Source organism: Mandrillus leucophaeus, unplaced genomic scaffold (genome assembly GCF_000951045.1).
Source record: "Mandrillus leucophaeus isolate KB7577 unplaced genomic scaffold, Mleu.le_1.0 Scaffold17, whole genome shotgun sequence".
Taxonomy (NCBI): Eukaryota; Metazoa; Chordata; class Mammalia; order Primates; family Cercopithecidae; genus Mandrillus; species Mandrillus leucophaeus.
In genome coordinates, this window is record NW_012101698.1 from 6,883,134 (window position 1) to 6,905,661 (window position 22,528).

The 22,528-nt window shown below is 59.1% G+C and overlaps 1 protein-coding gene across 1 annotated transcript; it reads right to left on the minus strand.

Moving 5' to 3' along the window:
- Positions 1–685: 685 nt before the first annotated feature.
- Positions 686–22,522, minus strand: BCAR1 (breast cancer anti-estrogen resistance 1). Its single transcript, XM_011976806.1, is given in 8 exon segments — positions 686–1,682; positions 5,464–5,553; positions 6,457–7,554; positions 8,253–8,277; positions 8,279–8,412; positions 8,589–8,750; positions 14,175–14,795; positions 22,318–22,522. Coding segments are annotated over 8 exon segments (2,721 nt in total). The 5' UTR covers positions 22,396–22,522; the 3' UTR covers positions 686–1,169.
- Positions 22,523–22,528: the final 6 nt, after the last annotated feature.

Genomic DNA, 22,528 nt, shown 5'->3' on the forward strand with positions numbered 1-22,528 from the left:
TTCTTCATACAGATGGGGAACCCAAGGCGCATGTTGACATGCAGAATGGTCAGGGCTGGGAGGAGCACCAGGGGTTCCAGGCACCCTGGAGCTTCCATCTAGGCTGCGGGCTGCTGGGTGGGGGAGCCACGGGGGGCACACACTTGCCCAGGGCAAAGGTCTTCTCCAGGCCCCTCCCTCCCAACTTGGAGGCCAGATCCACGTGTAATTCCGCGTGTGCTTCGGGAGTTCCACAGGCTGGGATGAGATTCTTTTAAGCAGAGTTCCAGATGCAGCCCCTGACGGTGCCCTCGGCTCACAGGAACCCGTCCCCTCCTGCAGCTGCTCCTGCCCCGATCTGCCCTCGCTTCAGATGCCAGTTGTGGGCATGGGCAGGTGCTCGCTGCTGTGGCAGCTCCCTAGGGCTCGAGGGGGCCACGCCCAGGCTGTGCCTTCTGGGCCTCAGACCTTGTAGCTCCGAAACTGACCCCAACTCCTCTCCTGGGCCCAGGCTCTGCCCTGGCTCCCAGGGCCTCACCCCACCTGCAGGAGACACCCAGCCTCAGTGTCCCTTAGTTTTTTTCTGGAGAGACCCACTCCTCTGCCCTCCTGGGAGATGCCATGCATGGCACTTGCCCCTGGGTGCCTTCCCTGGAACCGTCACCTGCCCCGGAGGCTCTCATCTGGCACCCTCAGGCAGCTGCTCTTCATTTTAAAAACTTTATTTAAATGGAGACTATTAGTCAAATGATTGGAAAACCAATAATGAAAAATAGTTCTAGTTCTTCAGGGTCTTCTCCTGGTAAGGCGGAGGACACACCAAACTGCACTGGCCCTGTCAGGGGACACGGCACCCTCGCGGGGCCAGGCTCAGACCTCGGGGCAGCATGAGGTCCTGGAGGCTGCGGGGCCCTCACACTCCAGACCCTGCCTGGTGACCCGCCCCGGGCCCGTGGTGCACGCTGGGGAAGGCCACTGGCTGACCCCTGGGCTTCGGCTCCTGGGGAGGCACGGCCCCACACCCTGCCCAGTCATAAATATATACAGATTCCTGGGCATCAAGGGTACCAAGGCCTGAGGCAGAGCTGGGGTCCTGTCTCTAAGCCTGTGGCACAGCGACTCTTGAGATGGGAGCCAGGGAGCTGGGCCCACCATGCCCCTCCCCCGCCTCCCTCCTGGGGTCACGGCCCTCAGGCGGCTGCCAGCTGGCCTAGGACGCGGCGGAACTGCTGGGTGCTGTGGCCCAGCTCCTTGACCCTCTCCACCATGTCCTGGGCAGCAGCAGGTGATGGGTACTGCAAGGCGGCGGCCTTGGTGGTGGCCACGATGCCACGCAGGAGGTTGCACAGCAGGTTGCTGTAGTGGGTCACCTGGCTGCGCACGTCAGCAGCCTTGGCCTGCCGTGACAGTGTGTCCCCAATGAACACCAGCTTGTGGGCGCTAAGGATGACGAATTTGCTGTGCGCCACAAAGATCTTGGGTGGCTGGTTGGTGGCCACGGCGGTGAAGAAGGCGTCCACGGCATTGGTCAGTGTGGTCAGGTTGGCCTCACACTGCTCCAGGTAGAAGAGCAGCAGCTGCCGGTCTGAGGGCCCCAGGCCACCTGTCCGCCCCGGGGCCAAGGGTTGGGCTGGTGTCCAGTTGGCCAAGTCGTGGTCTATGGGCCGCGACACCTCCTGTTCCAGTCGTTCAAATTGCTTCAGCTGGGGCGGGAGGGAAGCAGGAGCAGGGTTAGGCTCTCGGGCGAGTCAGAACCAGGCCAAGACCTGGGCACCCTGGGCTGGGCTTCTCTAAAAGGGCTGCTACTCAGAGTGCACGGGACTGTGGGGAAACTGGCAGTCTCCTCTCCTGGGGACGGGACCAGGAACCATGGCAAGCCTTCTGGAGGTTGTTCAGTTACCTTTCCACCAGTCTCAAAAGATCAGACTCCGTGCCCTGAACATTTTTGAAATGACAAGATGGACAACAGAAAAGTGGCAGCCTGGGGTCGGGGGGCGGGGGGGTGGGGGCGGTCACCGTCCTGGCTTGGGTACTGTCCCACGTGACTTGAGATGTGGCACTGGGGAAACTGGCTGAAGGGCACTGGGGATCCCTCGACCCTATCTTTGCAACTTCCTGTGAATCTATAAATATTTCAAAACAGAAAGTTAAAAAAATTTTCTCCTTAGTTCAAAAGTAACATACACATTATAAAAAGATTCAAATATATCTAACAGAAAAAAGGAAGACATCACCTGTAATCCAACGCCCCTAAATAGAACCTCTGCTACCATCACCTTCCAGAACCACACACGAAAGTTAACATTTCCACTCCTGTGCCTGGGAGTCAGCTGAAGGGGATGACGTGTCCTCACTACGCCGCTCTGGCCCCGGAAATTACCAGCCATACCCAGACTCAGGACAGGTAAGCTCTGTCCCACCCTAGGCGCAAAGCTCCAAGCCACAATGAGCAAAACCAATAGTAAACCTCCCCCTCCTAACACTCAGAACCTGGCACTGTCCCCCTTAGGCAGCTATTTGGTGAAATCCTTCATCTCTCCGTTCTCTTAGCCAGTGAGATACATACTCGGCTTTTTTTCTTTGCAAAGCTCTGGTGAGGCAGGGTGAGGTGGCTCATGCCTGTGATCTCAGCACTTTGGGAGGCTGAGGCAGGTGAATCACTGAGTCTGGGAAGTCGAGGCTGCAGTGAGCCCTACAGAGCACAGGCAACAAGCTCTGTGGGTCTTTGTTGTTCTTTTTTTTTCAAAACTATTTTTATTTTTATAAAGAGGGAGTCTTGCTCTGTCACCCAGGCTGAAGTGAAGTGGCACGATCTCAGCTCACTGCAACCTCTGCCTCCTGGTTTCAAGCCATTCTCCTGCCTCAGCTGGGATTACAGGCCTGCGCCACCACCTCCAGCTAATTTTTGTATTTTTGGTAAAGACGGGGTTTCACCATGTTGGCCAGGCTGGTCTCAAACTTCTGACCACAGATGATCCTCCCGCCTCTGCCTCCCAAAGTGTTGGCATTACAGGTGTGAGCCACTGTGCCCAGCCCTTTTTATTCTTTGACAACTCTTAATAGTTACATAATATCCTACTGCACAAATGTCCATACTTTATTGAACCAATACTCTCCTATTAGACACTTTGCGGGTAGAGATTTCAGATTCTTCACCGATACAAAAATGGGGCAATAGATGTTCTCATGAGTAAGTCTCCATGGGCTTGCATTTAACATGGACTTTATGTCCTTGGCTTTGGAATTCTACGTCTTTAGAGTTTTTCACATATATTCTTGCCCTTTAATCCAGCTTCTACCAAGTTATCTAAGTGACTGATTAGATAAGTGCAAAGACTTGTATTCGTCACAGCATTGTTCACAAAAGTAAAACTCTGGGAACAGCCTAAGTGTCCGCCAGCAGGGAACTGGTGCAGTGCTGGAGGCACACAGAGGAAGGATACAGCACATGACCACTTCTGAAAACACAGCGATCCCAGAGTTCTCTCTCTACAGACGGAGATATAGACACATATATTGTTGATATTTCAGGAGGTTTTTTTTTTTGAGATGGAGTTTCGCTCTTGTTGCCCAGGCTAGAGTGCAGTGGTGTAATCTCGGCTCACTGCAACCTCTGCCTCCTGGGTTCAAGCGATTCTTCTGCCTCAGCCTCCCAAGTAGCTGGGATTACAGGCATGTGCCACTATGCCTGGTTAATTTTTTTGTATTTTTAGTAGAGATGGGGTTTCCCCATGTTGGTCAGGCTGGTCTCGAACTCCTGACCTCAGGTGATACGCCCACCTCGGCATTCAGGTTTTTAAAACAATTATTATTTATTTATTTTGAGACAAAGTCTCACCCACCGCCCAGGCTGGAGTGCAGTGGCGCGATCTTGGCTCACTGCAAGCTCCACCTCCTGGGTTCAAATGATTCTATCACCTCAGCTTCACAAGCAGTTGGGACTACAGGTGCATGCCACCACGCCCAGCTAATTTTTGTATTTTTAGTAGAGATGGGGTTCCACCATGTTGGCCAGGCTGGTCTCAAACTCCTGACCTCAAGTGATCTGCCTGCCTTGGCCTCCCAAAGTGCTGGAATTACAGTTGTGAGCCATTAATTTTTATTAATATATATAGTCTTGGGTCTCACTATGTGGCCCGGCTGGTCTCAAACCCTTGGCCTCAAGTGATCCTCCTGCCTCAGCCTCCCAAAGTGTTAAGATTACAGGTGTGACATTTATTTTTTTCTTGGGTGTTGTAATAGATTTAACAGGGGGTACAGGTACGGTTTTGTTATATGGGTACACTGTAGCCGACAGGTAATTTCTCAGCCCTCACCCCTCCCACCCGGCCACGGTTCTGAGATGTCAATGTCTAGCCTCTCCTGAATGTCTCTATGTGCCGGGTCCTCCCCGGGCATCTTCCACTCTACACTGATCCTCACCGAGCTCTCATGAGACAGCTGCAGCCTCGCCGCTGTGCGTCGTGGGTCTCAGGACCCCGCCTCTGCCACTTCCTTGACACCCAGAAGGTGGGCGAGGGAGCTTTGACGGGTGATATTTTTATGTTCACTTTGTACTATCCTATATTTTCACTTTTAAAATTATCTTCATAATCGGAATAAAGCTCCCTTAATATTTTTTTACATACCTCTTTCCTACCCTCAGGAAATGATTCAAAATATGAAGAAAAGTCTATTAATATGTCAGCATATAAACATAGCAGTGTATTTATAATAAGGGGCCAGATGTGGTGGCTCACACTGTAATCCTAGCATTTTGAGAGGCCAAGGCAGGTGGATCATTTGAGCCCAGGAGTTTGAGACCAGCCTGGGCAACATGGTGAAACCTTGTCTCTACAAAAAATACAAAATTCAGCCAGGTATGGTGGCAGGCGCCTGTAATCCCAACTACTGGGGAGGCTGAGGCAGGAGAATCACTTGAGCCCAGAAGGCTGAAGCTGCAGTGAGTCGAGACTGCACCACTGTACTCTAGCCTGTGTGACAGAACAAGACTCTGTCTCAAAAACAAAATAAAATAATACTAAGGAAGTGTGGGTACAATACAAACATTCAATAGATGCTAGGTGGTCTTTGAAGGAATCCACAAAGAATGCTTAATGCCATGGCAGATGCTGGGACAGAAGAGTCGAATGCCCACAGGACACCATCCCGGACACGCAGGGAGCAGCTTGGAGGAAGGAGCAAGGCAGAGCCAGCCCCGAGCCGAGCCTATGGCAGCTGTGAGGGGTCTATTTTCTGCTCTCACCCCACTCTCTAACTCCCTAAATGTCTCCAACAATTACTCTTGACAACTTTAAAATAAACCAAATGAAAAGATGAAGATGGTCAGGAGGCAGGGGGGTGGCAGGCTGGGCCCAGCTCTGAGAACTACCAGACAATGCGTGGGGAGAAGCTGGGGACCCGGGGTCGGCCCTGCGGGGCAAGAGCTGAGGGCTCAAGGGGTCAGTGGGCAAGGCAGGGCCTTGCTCTGCTCCAGGGCCTCACCTGCTGCAGCTCCAGCTGGCTCTTGCCCTGCCGCGTGATGCTGCCCTTTTCCAGCAGCTCCTTCTGGGTCTTTTCAAACTCCTCCTTCCCCTGGAGGGGAGAGACAGGGGCTGCACTGAGGCCAGTTCTCTTCTGAGCCAGAAGAGTAGGCCAGCCCTGTGGCGGCGCAGTGAGCTGAGTGGCCACCAGGTGGTGCTGTGCGCGCACGCATGCACACACGCACACACAGACACACCAGGCTGGCACATGTAGGGGCAGATACAGACACACATCCCCCAGGCTGACACATGGGGACACACACACACACCCCTTCAGGCTGGCCCATGTGGGCACACAGCCCCACATACACATACACAGGCTGGCACATTCAGGGACAGATAAGGTGGCTTCCTAGGAAGCAGCCCTGGCTGCCCCTTTCACCGCCTGCCAGTCCAGGAAGAGACTGGGCATAGGGTGGGCCACCTGCAGAAAGGCCACAAGCTCCACCCTGCCTGCCTAGGCTCCCACACCAGGAATCAAACCCAATCTCTCCCTGTTGGCCTAAAGGCCTGGCCACCTGTTCCCTGCCCCTGGATGCCTCTCTGGCCCAGCTCAGCCTGGAATGTTCCTCACCGGGACTCCCACCCGGCTGGCACCCAGGCCTCTGCTCCAGGGCCTGGCCTGGGAGGAGCAGTCCCAGCCACCTCCTGCCACCTCCTGCTGCTCCCCCACCCTCGGAGGATCTTTCTCTGCATGCACATTTCTGCAGATCTGTCTCCCAACACAACAGTCACTGCTGCTGGTCACTGGACACACCAGCCCGAGGGACTCAATGAAGGACTCGATGACATGGCCATGCTAGCACATGGGGCCAATGTGGGGTGAGGAAGGTCAGAGTGAGAGGAGGGTACAGGGCCTTGCCAGGGACCAGGCCCAGCTGGGAACAAATCTCCCCCTAAGCACGGGAGCCCCGTGCGGCAGAAGAGGAGCCGGGGCTGGGCAGGCGGCACCCACCTGCAGGTGGACGTAGTCATAGTCCTCCATCCAGCCCCCCTCGCTGTTCTCGTACTGCCCATCCGGTGAGTCCTGGGAGGTGAACTTAGGGGGTGAGGGCAGGGGCCGTGACTGGATGCTGCTGGTCTTGTCAGTGGGGTTGGGGTGCAGGGTGCCACCCCCCTCGGGCCCCGGAACGGGGGCCTTGGTCCGTCTGAAGAGCAGCGAGGCATTGCCGTGCAGGAAGGAGGCCAGCTGCTTGGCGTCCTCGGGCACAGCCCGCGAGCAGGCCACCAGCCGGTCCAGGTCCTCAGGGGTGGCTCCAGGGCCTCCCCGGCCAGCGTCGAGGGCCTGACCGTGTGCCACCAGCGTCTGGTGCACGTCCTCCATCTTCTGTAGTTGCCGGCTAAGCTTGGCATGCAGGGCGCGGTCAGATGTGTGGGCAGCATTGCCCACGGCACTGCGGGCAAACTCCAACAGCTCGTGGACGGCACTCTGGACGGCAGCCACAGCAGCCTGCAGGTCCTGCACCAGCGGCTCCTGCGGCTCAGAGGGGTTACGCCAGCTCCCAGTCCCACCGGCGCTGCCTGCCAGGTCCAGAAGGTGGGCAACGGTGGTGCTCACACCCTGCTGCAGCCGTGCCAGGGCCTCCACGGCAACTTCCAGCTCCAGGGGTTCCCGGCCCGGCCCCGCCACCTCCAAGGAGGATGCGGACTGGCTGCTACGTGTGCTGCCAGTGCTGGAGGCCGAAAGGCGCTTGCCATCCGCCGGGGCTTCACGTTCAGCTGGGGGAGGCACCGCATACACACCGTTGTCAACCGTGCCACCATCAGCCACCTCAGGAGGAAGCACCCGTTCACGGGGCACATCATACAGGGTGCCTGGGCCAGGCCGCCGCAAGCCAGGGGGCACGTCGTAGAGGTCAGGAGCCGGGGGCGGCACGTCATACACGTCCTCGGCCGGCGGGGAGTCTGGAGGGGGCACAGCCAGGACCAGTGGGGTGCGGGCCGGGTCAAAGGGCTTGGCCTTGGCGAAGGCGGGGGGCACATCGTAGGTCTCCTCACGGAGCAGCGGGCCATCAGGCACGTCCTTGCTCACCGATGGAGGAACGTCATAGACCTGGGGGGACAAGCGGCAGTCAAGGCTGTCCATCCGTCCATCTGCCCACCCAGCCACACACATGTACACACACACAGGCACACACGCAGCCCTGGCACACACATCCTTCACGATTCCCATCCATGACAGCTCTGGGACGAGCCAGCTCTAGAACCTGAAGGTGGGAGAACTTCCTCTCAAGGAATGACACGTGTTAATTCACATAATTGTGTCACTTCAGACTCACTGAAAGGTTAGCTCTCATACTGCCACTGCCACCACCATCATATCATGATTTCATCACCACCACCACCACTGTACCACCCAGTACCACCACCACGTGTGAACTTTCCACTCTGCAGCACGTGTGTGACTGAGCTCTGCGGGTATTATCAGGGGATCAAATTCTGGTTTGCTCCGGACAGTCCTGGTTTGTCCCTGATGCTCCCACATAATTACTAGTCCCCCCTTCACTCTTGGAAGTATCTCAGGTGACAAGACATACCCTGTGGTCACCTTGCAGATACCTTCTCAGGAGCTCATGGGGAAGGCCTTCCCACAGGCGGTTCTGCAGATGAAGCAGCTGAGGCTCAGAAGAGAGCTCGGTTTCCTCTTCTATCAATGATCCAGTGAGGAGCAGAACCCGGGTCTGGAGCCAGTCTCTGCCTGCCCACCACCCCGAGCCCTGAAGACACTGGTCAGCACCCCAGTGCACACACGCAGACACCCCACAGTCTCAGCCTGGCCCTGGCATGTGCTCACCGCGTGGTGGCTGGACAGTGGCAGGCCCTTCTCCACGCTGGGGGGCACATCATACACCTCCAGCAACGGGTCTCGGCCATTGGGACCCTTGACAGCCATGGGGGGCGTGTCATACACCTGGGGGCAGAAACAGTGGAGGGTTAATGGCGCCAGGGGGAGTGGGAAAGGCAGAAACCCCACGGCACTGCTCCCAGGCCTGGCCAGGGCTGAGAAGATGCAGCTCCCTGCCCAGGGTCAAGCAGAGGCACAGACTCGCCGCCCTGCCCTCCCGCTGCTGCGCACCCCACACCTACCTCCTGGCCATACTGGCTGGGAAGCAGCCCCCGAACCGGGGGCACATCATAGATGTCCTGTGACCCCGGGGCCAGCAGGTGTCGCGGGATGTCGTACTCGTCCTGCTCCGGCTGGGCGGCCTCATACACGTAGCCCTGCCCCACACGGGTGGGCACCACCACCTGGGGGCAGAGAGCTGACTTCACTGCTGCCCTCGAAGCGGCCCTCAGGGAGGCTCCACTCACACCTGGGAGCCACGTCCTTTTGGGAGGTGGGCAGGGCACACCAGGTGGAAGGGACGGGGCTCCCCAAGGACGCCAGTTCTCACCCACTCTGCACCCTCTGACCTTCCTCCAGCGGAACGTAGTGCTGGGTACAGCAAGAACCCCGGGTTTTATTCAGAGCTGCCTGGTCCTGGGCCAGGACACCACCATCTCTATAGCCTGCTGACCCGGAAGGCTCCACAGATGAGTATGGGTGTGAGCTGATGACGGTGGGCGACACCGGTGGGGTGAGGGGCTGGGGCCCTGGCTCTGGAGGGCACTACCCACAGGCAAGGAACCCCCCGTGACTGGGGCGCCCAGCCCCGCGGGACGAGAGGTCATGTCGGAGGCCTCGGAGCCTGCTGCCCACACCACCGAGCTGTAGCCTCCTCAGAAGGATCGGCCCAGCAGGGGACTGCGTCCAGCCCAGGACCAGACAGAGCCTAGCACCCCCTGCCCCACAGCACAGCATGGGGAGACTCTGGAGGACAGGAGCAGAGGGGCAAGTTGAGCATGTGCTGGGGGCCACAGCAGCTGGAACCAAGGCTGCCCTGCCTTGCCGCGCCTGCCCCGGGGGAGCTGCCTGCAGCAGGTTAGATCCCCAGCGACCTGAAAGGATGAGGCTTAGTGGGGGAGGCAGGTCCAGGGCCAGCCCTCCCCTCCCCAGGCTCTCTTACCCTGGTCCAGAGCCCGGGGCGGCCAAGGCCAGGCAGCACAAGCACCTGCCCAGGACCACGCTGCCCCTCACTAGTAATGGCCCGAAGGGGGTAGGGGCCATGCCAGGCAGCCTCATTCCCCAAAAGCCTCCCTGCCTTGGGGAGGACAAGGCCTCCCTGGTGGGATTCTCCAGCCCCTGGCACACTGCGCCCACACGCCTCCACCACCAGGCTCCCTGTTCAGCTGTCTCCACTGAAAGACCTTTTGTTCCCTCATCAAAGGGGATGTCTGGGACAGGGTTGACTCAGGGCCTCCCTGCACATCCCCCAGGGCAGCAGCGCCAAAGCAGCCTCTCCCTCGGGCCAGTGCCCCTGAACCCCGAGAGGCCCTCCCAATGCAGGCAGGCAGCCAGCCCTGCTCACTGAGGGTGCTGTGAGGGGGTGCAGGGCATGGGGGTGGCAGAGGTGCCCAGCACCCCCCAGCAGCCCCAGGCCTGGCAGAGCCCCCCGCAGCGCAGCAGAGCTGGGCCCACTGGGTCTCCAGCGCGCCTGGTAGCAGAGCCCCACAGGCTGGGGGCCTCCGCGGGGTGTCCCCACCCCCCTCCAGTTCGTCTGGGAGTGGATTTGGCGGCTGCCTCTCCAGACTCATCTCCCTCCACGCGCTCCAGACTTGAGTCTCCTCCAGAACTATTTTTAGACGCAGGGACCTGCCAACAGTGGTGCAGGCGGGGCGGAGGGACGTGGCAGGTTGGCTGGGCCTTGAGGCACGGCCTGAGGCTTCTCCAGGCCTCCCAGCCTCCCAAAGGCAGGTGGGGACCCAGCCCCAAGGCTCAGCCAGGACCCAGCACCAGCAGGAGGGAGGCGTGAGCATCCTCCAAGAGCACCCCGCTGGTGGCCGTCCCAACCTCATGTGGTGAGGCCTAGGGGCGCAGCTGGACCCAGGCCAGCCTCCCCAGGCAAACGGCTGCCTGCCACTCTTGGAGCTGAGTCGGGTGGCAGTAGGCAGCCACAGTGACCAAATGTTTCTGTTAGAAAAACAGAGCAAGGCAGCCACCAGCGGAAAACGCTCATTAGGGGAATGACGCTGCTAATCACAGGCCACCCTGCTACACACCTGAGACCCCACCAGCACGCCCTGGAGGTCCCCTGGGGGTTAGGGGAACACAGCCAGAGCCCAGGAGGAGGGGACAGAGTCACAGACACTGACATAACACCCACACGGTCTCTGACACACACGCCTCATACAAGCAGGGAAAACACAACACAGGCCAACTGCCAGGTGCACGCACAGAACCCAGGCAGCACCAGGGCCAGGGTGCTGCCCCTCTCCTCCCCCAGGATCAGGCATCAAGCAAGGGGATGAGTGAACTCAGGAATACATCCCAGACTCCCAGTCAGGGTCCAACAGGCAGGCATCAGGTTGGAAGAAGGGGACAAGGTAGGCCCCCACCCTGGAGCTCAGTGGCTGGTCTCCCCCTTCTGCAAAATGGGTGTCACCCCTGACCTGGGCTGACTCCTGGCTCTGGCATCCCCAGGTCCCCATTCAGGAGCCTCGTTTCCTCCTCGGGAAATGGAGCACCACAGGAGCGCTGTGACCACGGCCACCAGGACACACCCAAGTGCGAGGGGCTCACCCGACCTGGGTCATGGTGGCCTGAGGGGCCAGCACCACAGCCCGCTCCCCTCCCTCCCCAGCTCCAGGCCCCCTGGCCTGAGGTCCCAGCACATGGGGGCCTGGGGCAAGATGAAGCTTCTAGGGCGAGGAGGGTGAAACTCAGGCCCAACAGGACCGCGTACACACCTGACCCCAGACCATGGCTGTCTCCTTGGGCACTGACCAGGGTCACGACCTGAGTGACCTCCCACAGATGCCTTCCCCAGGAAGTCCCACCTGCCCATGAAAGAGCCTATGCCCTCAGATTCCTACAGACCACACCCGGCCCAAAGAGTCTCGATGCCGGTGTGGCCCTCACTTCTCCCCCAGCCATACGGGCCACCAGGCTCCCATCTCAGCACCCGCTGGACCCTCCTCCAGGCCCCAGGGGTCTGACCCTCCTGTCCACCACCCTTGTTACTCACCCTCTTGGCTTCCTGAGAGCCAGTGTCCATCCTGCCCACATGCCGTCCTGGCAAGGGCTCCTTGTCAGCCCAGCCAACCACTACCCTGGAACTGGGAGACTCAGTTTCCCAGGCATTTGAGGGGCAGGCCTGAGGCTTAAAGGGGAGGACATGGAGGTTCGGACACAGATGGCCCGCAGCCAGGTGTTACCGCCATGCCACTGTACTGAAGACACGAGCAAATGGAAACTGCCCAGGGCCCGTCCCAGCAGAGGGGGCAACCCAGTGACATCCAAGGCGGCTCAGGGAGAAGCTTTAAGAATGCAACAAAATTCTTTTGATATCTAATGTTGGATTTACAACTTTGAAACGCAAAACTACATGTACAAATCTGTGAAATACAGGGCAGATGCTAGACAAAATATGCCAGAATTTCCCAGTGATTACCCCGATTGGAAAATTTCATCTCCAGACTTTTCCATACATTATGCATTTTCTACAGCAAACAAGCATTGCTTTTGTGACCATAAAATACAAGCAGACACAATAAGGACTGGCGGGGCTTTCCTAGGGGAGAGCAGCCGGGCCCAGGACGTAGGGCTCTCCTTCCTGGGCCATCAGCCAGGTCAGGGCCCTTGTGGCACAGGCCTGGGCAGCTCCACCAGAGGCCATGGGCGGACAAGGACCCAGCTGGTGGAGCCCCTGATGTAACTGAGAGCAGGCCCCTTGCCGGAGAGGGAAACAGAACAGCTGCCATAACAAAGGCTTGAGGCCAGGTTCTGTCTGGGGGTCTCGCTGCTGCTCCCCAGCCCACAGGGCTTCCAGCCGCACCAGGACAAGCTTCACTGCAAAGGCGGGAGAGGAGGAGAGGGGGTGTGCCTGAGCTTGGGGCATGTGGAGTGTGGACTGTGTGTGTGTGTGCATACGCACATGCATTTGTACATGTTTGTGGGATACTGGTGGGTGCATACGCTTTGTATGTGTGGACGTACACGTGTCTGTGTGGGGTGTGTATGCATGTGTTTATACATATGGGGTTTGGGTGTGCACATGTTCATGGATATGATGTGCGCATGTGTGGGCATATTCGTGTGTCCATTTGTGGGGTATGGGATGCAGATATGTGCATATGTTCATGCACATTCATGTAGCGCATGTGTGTGCTCGTGCATATGGTGTGTGCACGGGTGTCTGTACCTGTGGGGTACAGGTATCATGCATGTGTGTTCATTTGTGTGGAGTGTGGGTATACATGGACCATGGTCTAAGGCTCCCCCACAGGACGCTGCTCCCTGCTGCCTCCCCGGGGGATAACAGGACCCTGCTCCTCTTGCTAAAGCCAGTGTGGGAGCAGCCCCACCCAGGCAGCCTCACACCAGCCAGGCTCACGTCTGACCAGATGGCTGAAGGAGCAGGTAGAGCAGGAAGTGGGAGCCAGTGACCCAGGTTCCCCTGGCGGCCAGGTTTGGTGGCCCATGTCCATGGAGTCCCACCTGCCAAAGTCCTCCAGCCACACCTCCTGGGTACCAGGCCACCCATGGGCAGGGGTGGGGGTAACTCCCTGCTGACGTGCTGCCCAGCTGGCACCAATGAGTTCTCCACCTTAGCCCTAGGCTGAGTGTCCACTTGGCCAGTGTCTCTCCAGACACAGGTGGCTCTAGACGGGACACAGCAAAAACAAGGCTTGGCCTGGGTCCTGGGAAGCTGACCCCAAACAGCCTGGGCGGCTATGTCCCCCAGGAGTGCTGAGACAGCAGCATGGGCTGGGTTTCTCAGGTCCTCCTGGTGAGCCCTAAGAAGCAGGCAGGAGAAGATGAGAGACCCTGAGACACCCTCTCCATGTCTAGGCCTGGAAACTCCACACCCCAGCTCTCAAGGGGGCTTTGGCACAAGGGGAACGGACCAATCAAAGGTGAGAAAAGGTTGCTCCTGCTGCAGTCAGTGGACCTCGCCGCCCTCTCCAGTTCTGACTCCTTCCTACAGGCAGGTGGGCTTGAGAGGCAGGGGGCCTGTGGACTTGGGGAGTGGGCTCAGGGTCTGGAGGCCAGAGATATTGTTCCCAGGCCCAGCATCCCATTGGCAAGAGCTCAGGAGGCTCTCAGAGTAGCCCTCCTCTAGCAATTCCAGGGGCAGTGTCCTCCCAGGAGTCACATCCAGATCACCGTAAGCACCCACTGGACCCTAGCATCCCCCACAAGAGGAGAGGGGTTGGCCCGTGGAGACAGGGGCGGTCAGAAGATGTGCTGGAACCCCATCTAGACGCTGACACGTAAACCCAGAGGGCACAGCATGAGCATAAAGTGGCTGACCTCTCCCTCGCGGGGGCCCATGTGCCAAGCCCCGCCTGCCCGCTGGAATGCCTCAACATTCTGATCCCTGTGGTGACACCGCTACTCAGATTGGCTTGGCTGAGGCCAGCGGGGCGTCTCCCCTCTGGGTCCATTCACATCCATCTTCCCCAGACAAACGAACACTCCCCAAACACTCACTTCCCATTTTGACCCCAGACCAAACACACAGCCACTCCTGGACGGCCAGTGACTGAGGGTGGCTGGGCCCTTCTGTGCCCAGAAACCAGGGCCTGGGTCTATACCTGTGGGGCTGCACGACTGTGCCAGGACAGCCTTACCTTTGCCGGGGGCTTTGTGCCCTCCCAGCTGCGTGTGTCCATGGACGGGGGGACCTGGTAGATGTCATGCCCCATCCCGGCAGAAGGCGGCACCTGGTAAATGTCCTGGGCGGGGCCTCCAGGCCCTGGGGGCACTTGATACAGGTCTGCGGAGGGGCTGGGAAACTGGTGATGGGGCGTCTGCTTCGAGAAGGTGGATGTCTGCTTGGCTGGGGGCGACTGGAACTGAGGGCTGGGACCCGGGGCTTGGTAGAGGCCTTGCTGAGCCTTGCTGGGAGTGGGCACCAGGTAGACACTGTCAGGCTGGGGCTGGTAGGTGGTGGGGAGCATGGGCGTGTACTGGGAGGCCGGAGGCGCCGGGGCATGGAGGCCAGGCTGAGGCTGGGCCGGGATGGTGGGGGGGCCGGGGCCAGGCCCTGCTGGCTTCTTATCATACATGCCCACCAAGATCTTGAGGCGGTTCCCAGGAACAATGCCCTGGCGCCCGTGCAGCGAGCAGAGCCACCAGCCGTCCAGGCCCTGCGTGTCCTGCTCCAGCACCGTCATGATGTCACCCTTTCGGAAGGACAGCTCATCTGGGGACTCGGCCACGTTGTCATAGAGGGCTTTGGCCAGCACGTTCTGGGGAGAGAGGACACAGGTGTGAGACCAGGAGGATGTTCATGGGGCGTCAGGGGATCCCCAGCTCCTGCCCCATCTGGGGAGGTGCTCAGCTTTGACACTGGGAAAATAACTTAGTGGAGTTTGGTGAGATCATTGTGCCTTTGCCTCCAATGTCTCCATCTGTTCCCCAGCAGAAAGGCCCAGCTGAGCCTGGCCTTTCTTTCCACTGCACCTGTAGAGCACCTCAAAATCCTCTTGACCACTGCCACCACCAGAACTCCAGGGATGACCCTCAAGATACCCTTAAAAGCCCCACCCAAGGCCACTCTGCTACCTGGACCAACACAGGGAGAGCGGCAGTAACAACGACAACGCGGCCAAGTTAAAACAAATAGCAAATGGTTCTCTCTTGAGATGCACGAAAATAATCTGACAAAAAGGACAGCTTCTTAGGATAAAAAACTGAACAAAAATGAAAGGAAGCTTCCTTAACAAAGTCCATCTACCCAAAATCCAAAAAGTCAGTAATTAGTTTAGAAACTTCAAACACCTTCCCCAAGGCTGGGAAGCAAACAGGAGGCACGCCCTCCCGGGCCTGGCCCCGCTGCCCTCAGTAAACCCTCCCAGGGCAGGGCACGTCCTCCATGTGGCCCAGGAGCCAAGCAGTCGGAGAGGGACTTGGAGGAGGCTGTGGGATCAGAGGCATGAGGGCGATGGTGAGGGCAGGTGCAGAGCCTCGCTGGGACACAAGAGCCCAGGCAGGGAAGCCTCGCAGTTTCCCGCCACACCCCTGCGTCCTTGCCCCTGCTGCTGCTGCCCCATTGAGGTGCCAGGCGCAGGATGCGCCCAGAGAGACAGAGGGTCCCTGGCTGGAGGGTGTGGTCGGTTCCAGCAGAAGGCAGGTGTGAGGGAGGCACGGGGTGAGACAAGGCCAGGGCTGCAGCCCCTCCTAGGGCGGCCGAGGGCTGCATGGGTTCCACAGGGGCCCCAGACTTCACACACAGGGAAGCCGGGTCTGAGAAAAGTGCCAGGCCGGCTGGGTGGTGACCCGACTGGCTCCAGCCACCCCACCAGCCTCAGGTCTGGGCTACCCTGCAAGGTCCCTCCTTGGAGTCTCCTGGGGTCTTAGACATGCAGCCTGGTCGAGACTGACTCAGAAATGGGACCTGGGTTCTGGCCAGCCAGTAGCTGTGTGACCATCCCCACTTGGGCCCAAGTCCCATTTTCTGGACTCCATTTGCAAGGAGTGAAACAAGGAAGAAAGGGCCACGCCTCCTTGGGCAGAAACAGGAAGCCAGAGCCTGGGCCTTGGGGCAGAGTGGCGGTGACACCTCTTCCAAGTCCCTAGGGCCCAGCCTCCCCTACACCAGCAGGGACTGGACAGAACCCCTCTGAGCTCCGTCTCCCTGGGCGGCATCAGAGGGCAATGGTACACCAGGCAAGCAGCCTGAGTAGGCAGTAGGTGCCCCAGGTCCCAGGAGCAGACATTGAGACCCCACAGCTCATTTGCCCTGGGTGGGCGTCATCAGCTGGGAGCCTATTTCTCCAGAGCAGCTAGGAGCCTCCAGTCCCTAAAAGGGCCACAGGCTAGAGTGTGGGGAGCCAGGAGGAGCAAGGCCCAAGGGGGCAGCTCAGAGAAGGCAGGCCCAGGTGGAGTCACATCAGAGCCAAGGTGAGCGCAAGGGCAGAGGCCCTAGATGGCTGCAACACTGTTCACACCACAATTACAACAGAATGAAAAAGGAACTCAAGTGAAAAGCCTGCCTCAAGAAAACATCCTGTGAAACGTAAAGACAGGAGAGGGTCAGGACGACTCCAGAGGTGTCTGAGACATTGGAGACACTTTCTCTTCCTGTTTTTCAGGAATGAGTGTTTCTTGCTTTGGGGCTGAAAAAATACACAAAAAGAAAAAATAAAAAAAACAGTGGACTGTGTCCCAGGCTCTGAGGCAGAATGGGACAGGCACTGCGGCAGGTCCAGGGGCCAGAGCCCCACAGAGGAGCGGGAGGGCGGGGGCTCTCCTGCAGCCCACCCGTGCTCAGGGCCCCCATCCCAGGCAGCCAGCAAGATAAGCATTTCCCAAATATGGTCTGCAGCCTGCCTCTGGGAATCACAGCCCATCAGGGGGCGGGCCACCCTCCCCCAGTGACCCTACACACCACAGAGCTGCCCCTCCAGGTCCCCCAGCCCCTGCCCTGGTGACCACAGGAAGTGCCAGCAGAGTGAGTCACAGGAAAATTCCCCTCCAGCCAAGTCAGAGAAGGTGGGGGTTTAGACAGAGGGGACCGCCCTGCGAAGGCCCCTCACCTCCTAGAAGGGCGGCCCAGGAAAGGCTGGCAGAGGCCCCGCCAGGCAGGGCCAGGCACTCAGGGAGACTGAGGGAGCACAGGCAGGGAGGCCGGGGGCTCTGCAGAGGGAAGGGCCCGGCAGGGAGGGAAAGTCCGGCCCAGGTGAGCGGCTGTGGCCTCTGGCCTCAAGGTCCAACCCCTCCTGGAATGAGCTCATTGATTGGCCACAGCCCAGTCTGGGGCCACTGAAGCCAGGCTGGGAAGCACCTCACAGGCTGGGCACGTGGCACCGGGCGCCTGGCACCAGGAGCTCCCCTGCCTGCGTCAGCTGGCGTGCCCCCGCCCAGCCTGAGCTCTGGACGCCGCTGCTGCTGGTACACAACCGACCACTCCAGCTGGCCAGGGCCCCGCCTCTTTGGGCCTCTCTGCCTCCCCGTCTGTTCCCCAAGGACACACACTCCTTCCTCCTCACTAGGCAGCAGCTAAGACTCAGACCTGGGCCCCGCTGGGGAATTTGGGCAAATCCCTTAGCCCCTCTGAGCACTTAGATCCTCTCTGCTGGATGACAGCCCTGGTTTCTTTTTTTTTTTTTTTTTGAGACAGGGTCCTGCTCTATTGCCCAGTAGCACGATCATGGCTCTCACAGCATCCACCTCCCAGGCTCAAGCGATCCTCCCACCTCAGCCTCCTCCCACCTCAGCCTCCCAGGTAGCTAGGACAACAGGCACGCACCACCATGCTCAGCTAATTTTGTATAGAGATGAGGGTCTCCTTATGTTGCCCAGGCTGTTCTCAAACTCTTGGGCTCAAGTGATCCTCCAGCTTCGGACTCCCAGAGTGCTGGGATTACAGGCGTGAGCCACTGTGCCCAGCGCACACTGTTCTTTTAACAAAAGATTCGCCTGGCCCTTGCTTCAGCCGGGCTCCGCAGAGATAGCGCAGGCCTTAGTGGACGAGGCCTCTGTCTGAACAGGGCCTATACTGTAGTGGGACAGAAAGACAGCAAACAATTTGCTCTCATGGGGAAGAAAGTGGGGGGCCAAAAATAATGTGGGAGAAGGCCTTTGCATACAGGGTCAGAGATGGCCTCCCCAAAGAGATGATATTCCACAGGATTCCCGTCTGGGAAGAGCATGGGGCAGAGGAAGGGCCTCAGCCAGGGGGCTGGAGCAGGGAGGCAGGCTGTGACCCTGGAGCGGCAGAAGGACTCACGCCACAGACTCCATGGGTGATGCGTGCACAGCTCAGTGAACGTCATCCACACAACCAGCTTCCCATGGCCAGATAAGCCCAGACGAGCAAAGCGCACACCACCTCAAGCATTCCTGCTCTGGACATGCTCGCAGGCCCCCCAGCAGCCTCCCCCGGAACCCCTGCCATGCTCCAAACTGGAGGAGAGGCCAGCCTCCCTAAGCCTACTTTCCTGGCCTCCTGCACTGCTGGGCCTAGGGCATGACCCAAGCTGGGCCAGTCAGGTGCTCCTGCCCAACTTCTCAAGGGATACAACTGTGACCTCAGATGGGGTGCAAAGCCAGTCCAGGTAGACACTGTCAGTCACCTGTGTCCAAGGCACAGTGGAGGCTGCTGAGTCTCTGGTACCTCACTCCTGCCGCACCCCACTGCCACTTCAGGACCAGGTGGACTATCATCCCGTCCAGAAGGCTCCTCCTGGGACACCCCCTTCCCTCGGCCCCCACCTCACAGTACCACCTAGCATGTCTTGACATAGCCCAATTCACACCCCTGGACCCCAGGCACCTGGGACAGGAGGACAAATCTACCTCCTTCAGAAGGGTAGCTCCAGGGTATGTGCACCAGAGGAACCCAGGAAGGCCCTCGAGGGCTCGCTCATCCCAGAGGGCAGGGCCAGAGGAGGAGATCCCCAACCTGATGCCAGCACTCCCCAAACAATATCCCAGCTGTTGCACATGGGAGCTGACAGGACTGCCCCACAGGCTCTGCCTGGCTCTGAGAATGGCCCTCATTGTGTCCCTGGGGCCTGCCTGGGCACCAGATCCACCCGGGCTGGGCAGGCAGGCCCTGAGAAGCAGAGCGGCTGGGACCAGGGCTGCGGGTGGCACACGTCAGGGAGAGCTGCAGCCGTCGGATGGGTGTTGGGTTCTCCTCATTGGCTCTGCCAGCTGCCTTGGGAGCCCTGGACATGCTGTGGCTGTCCCCAAACTCTGACTCTGGGTTGGGGGGAAGCTGGTGTCGGGGAGTGGTAAGGGGAGATGCTGCTGCTCCAAGGAGCCTTCCCTGGTTGCCTGAAGGGACAACCGAGGAGTTCTCAGGAGCAGGGCCAGCCCGAGCCAAATGCAGAGAACACTGCAGGTATCACCGCTGACCAAAACCCTCTCTGCCAGGCCTGGCTCACATCTGGCCTGCACCCTTTCACCCAGCAAATGTGACTTCAGCACAGCACCCACAAGCCAGCACAAGGTGGGAGCTGGGAGAAAATGGCAAGAACTCCTGGTCTCTGCCCAAGACCCCGGGGTTGGGAGCAGACAAGGAAACGGGTAACACCACCACAGTTGTCACTAGGTTCAAAACAGTAAGAACAGCACAGTTCCTCCCTGCCGGAGGCAGAGCTCTTTCCCTCACAGCCATCAGCTCATTTAACCCTCAAAACAACCCCATAAGACAGAAATACCTGCATCTTACTAGACAGGAAAACCAAGGCTCAGAAGCTCCCTGACAGTCCAGGGTCACTGAGTCCAGAAGCAGCAGAGGCCAACCCCAGGCTGAGACACAGTAGAGCCGGGTGGCTCCACTTTATCTCCACCCAGGGGTGATGCCTGGGTTCGTGGAAACCACGAGAGGAAATGTCACGGGCCTTTCCCAACCCTCCTGTCCACACCCCCAACACACACATGCACCCGCCCCAGCACAGAGCCTCACACACAGCAGGCACTTGGGAAACACTGCTTTCTTTCATACCCAGAACCATCACAAACTTGGGCCAAGTTTATTTCTGGAGCATTCTATTTGCTTGTCCCAAAGAGCCTCCATGGCCAACGGATGCAGGCCCAATGAGCGTGCGCCCAACTGGCCATCCGCACCCGGGACCCTCCTGGAGGGGTCCTGATCACCCCACTTGGCCCTGGCCTCAGGCTCTGAGGGGCACCTCCTCTTCCCTCCTCCATGTCCCCATCCTGGGTGGAACTCCAGGACCTGCCAGTTTAGTGGCATCTTCCCCTAATACTCCCACAGATAACTGGGTGGCCAGGGTCTGGGCTCAAGTCCTGGGTGCCCGGGTGGCAGGCAGCAAGGGCGTGGGCAGATCACATAGCCTATGCACGGGGCCCACGTTCCAGAGCCACCCCAGGGGAGCATGGCTCCTGTCCTGCCAGCCTTAGTAGGGCGTGAAACCTCGGAGAGGATGAGGCAGGGAAGGCGTGCAGGCCCTCAGCCCCACGCGTGACACTCAGCAGCAGGAGGGAATAAAAAGACACCTGTGGGGTGGCCACTGCCAAGGGTGCCCTGACACAAGCACAGAGCACAGCCTGGCTTTCGTTGCAGCGCCACAGCAGATGCCTTTATGCCCAGGCCAGCTATGGTCTGGAAGCACGCCCCAGCCCCTACTCCTGCCAGGGCATCCCAGGCACTGTCCCTAAGAGGCTGGGCAGAGGAGGTGGCATGGGGAGGGCCCTCCTGCTTCAGGACATGGAATCTGCAACCCAAAACACCCCACGGACAGTGGGGACGGCTGGCAGGCCGCAGGCCTGTACCCCTGCAGGCAGGATCAGCGGGGTTCACTCAAGTGGACTTGCTGGAGCTCATGCTTATGGTCCGGACTTTTGGCAGAGAGTTCAGTGTGAGGCTGACCCCTGACTTCAGAGACAGCAACAGGCCCAGAATAGGGGTAGCTCCCACCTTCAACCCCAACTGAGTCATCAAGGAGGCTGGACCCGCCCCTTCACCCTACTTCTGCCCCAGACTAGCACCTAGAGGTGGGAGGAAGTCAGGGCAGCAAGATGCAGATGGAGCCAGGGCCTCTCCTGTGCTCAGAGGGCCAGGAAGGGCCTGACAGAGGGCAGAGCCCCGCCCTCTTACAGGGAGACCACCCTGCAGCCCCTTTTTGGGTGCTGAAGAAGAGGCTTGCCCAGTGTCTCTGCTGGAGAAACATCCCTATCACCCAACTCCACGCCCCACACTTCAAGTCTGACTCCAATACTGCCTCCTCCAAGAAGCCCCCCTGGAGCGCACCTCCCCTGCTGGTTGGTTCTAGCTGCTTCAGCTGGCTGTGGGCTCCTGAGGTCAAGGGAAGAAGTTGTCCAGGCTCAGGAGAAAAGGGTGGTAGGACCCACTAAAGGGACAGTAGATGCCAGCAGAGGGCCACAAAGGCACAGCCTTGGAACCAGAGGGTCCCTACCAAGTTGATAATCCCAAAAGAGCATGGTGGTCCCCCAAGGACCAGAGCTTCCTCAATCCCAGACTGGGAATTCAGAAGCCACATGTGGTGCTGCACTGGGGGCCATGTCAGGAGACCAGGTTCTGGATCCAGTTCTGAGGACAACTAACTGTCTCTCTGTACCTCAGTGTCCCCATCTGCACCATCCGTATAATGGGAAAGGGGCTTGAAGAGCTGTCTCAGGGCCCTTCCTGCACAGACAGGAGGCCCTAGTGGCACTGTCCTTATTTCCATTCTTTGCCCAGACCTGGGGCCATGGTACCAGTCCATAGGGCTCACCCTCCTGCTCCGACAAACAGTAACGGCCAGAGGCTCCAAGCCTCCTGCCCCAGCCCAAGGTGACTTTCCTGGCAGAACCTGGAACTGCCCTGCCCTGCCTCCACCCAGCTCCCAAGCAAGCAGTGCCAGCAGGAAGCGTCAGCAGCTCCTCCCCAAAGCTCCTTTCCCCACAGCCCCGCCGCCCCGGTACCTGGGCCCCGATTCTCCAGGCACCCCGACACCTGCTCTCACAGGCCAGCCAGTCCCCACCACCCAACTCTCCACCGAAGGAAAGGAATGAGCACAAGAGGGCGCGTGCCCCGGCCCAGGGCGGTGGGAAACATCTCACCTGGCCGAATCCAGTAAGGAAATCAACCCATGGTCATTCTGAGGTGACCAAAAACGCAGCGGGACCCAGGAGGAGTGCGGGAAAGGAAACCAGGGACTCTTAAGAGGGAACGGGAGCCTTGTGGTGGGAAAAGGAGCTGCTGTTCCCGATATGGAACCCAAAACCCCATCTTCCGGGTCGTAAGCCCCTCACCACGCACTCCTAGGCAAATCTCAGCTTTCCCAGCTCCCTCACCTCGGCCCAGCCATCAGCCTCTCTGACCCTCGAGAGGCAGCCCCGCCCCTGCTCCAGCTCTGTGGGTCCCCCAACCATGGACTCCAAAGCCTTCACGTTCACATTGTAGAACCCGGCCCCGGCCCACTCCCGCGACTCTCGTGTGCAGCTAGGACTCCTGTAGCCAGCCAGGACCCGGCTTCCACCGGCACTCGGCGTGCAGGGCTGCAAA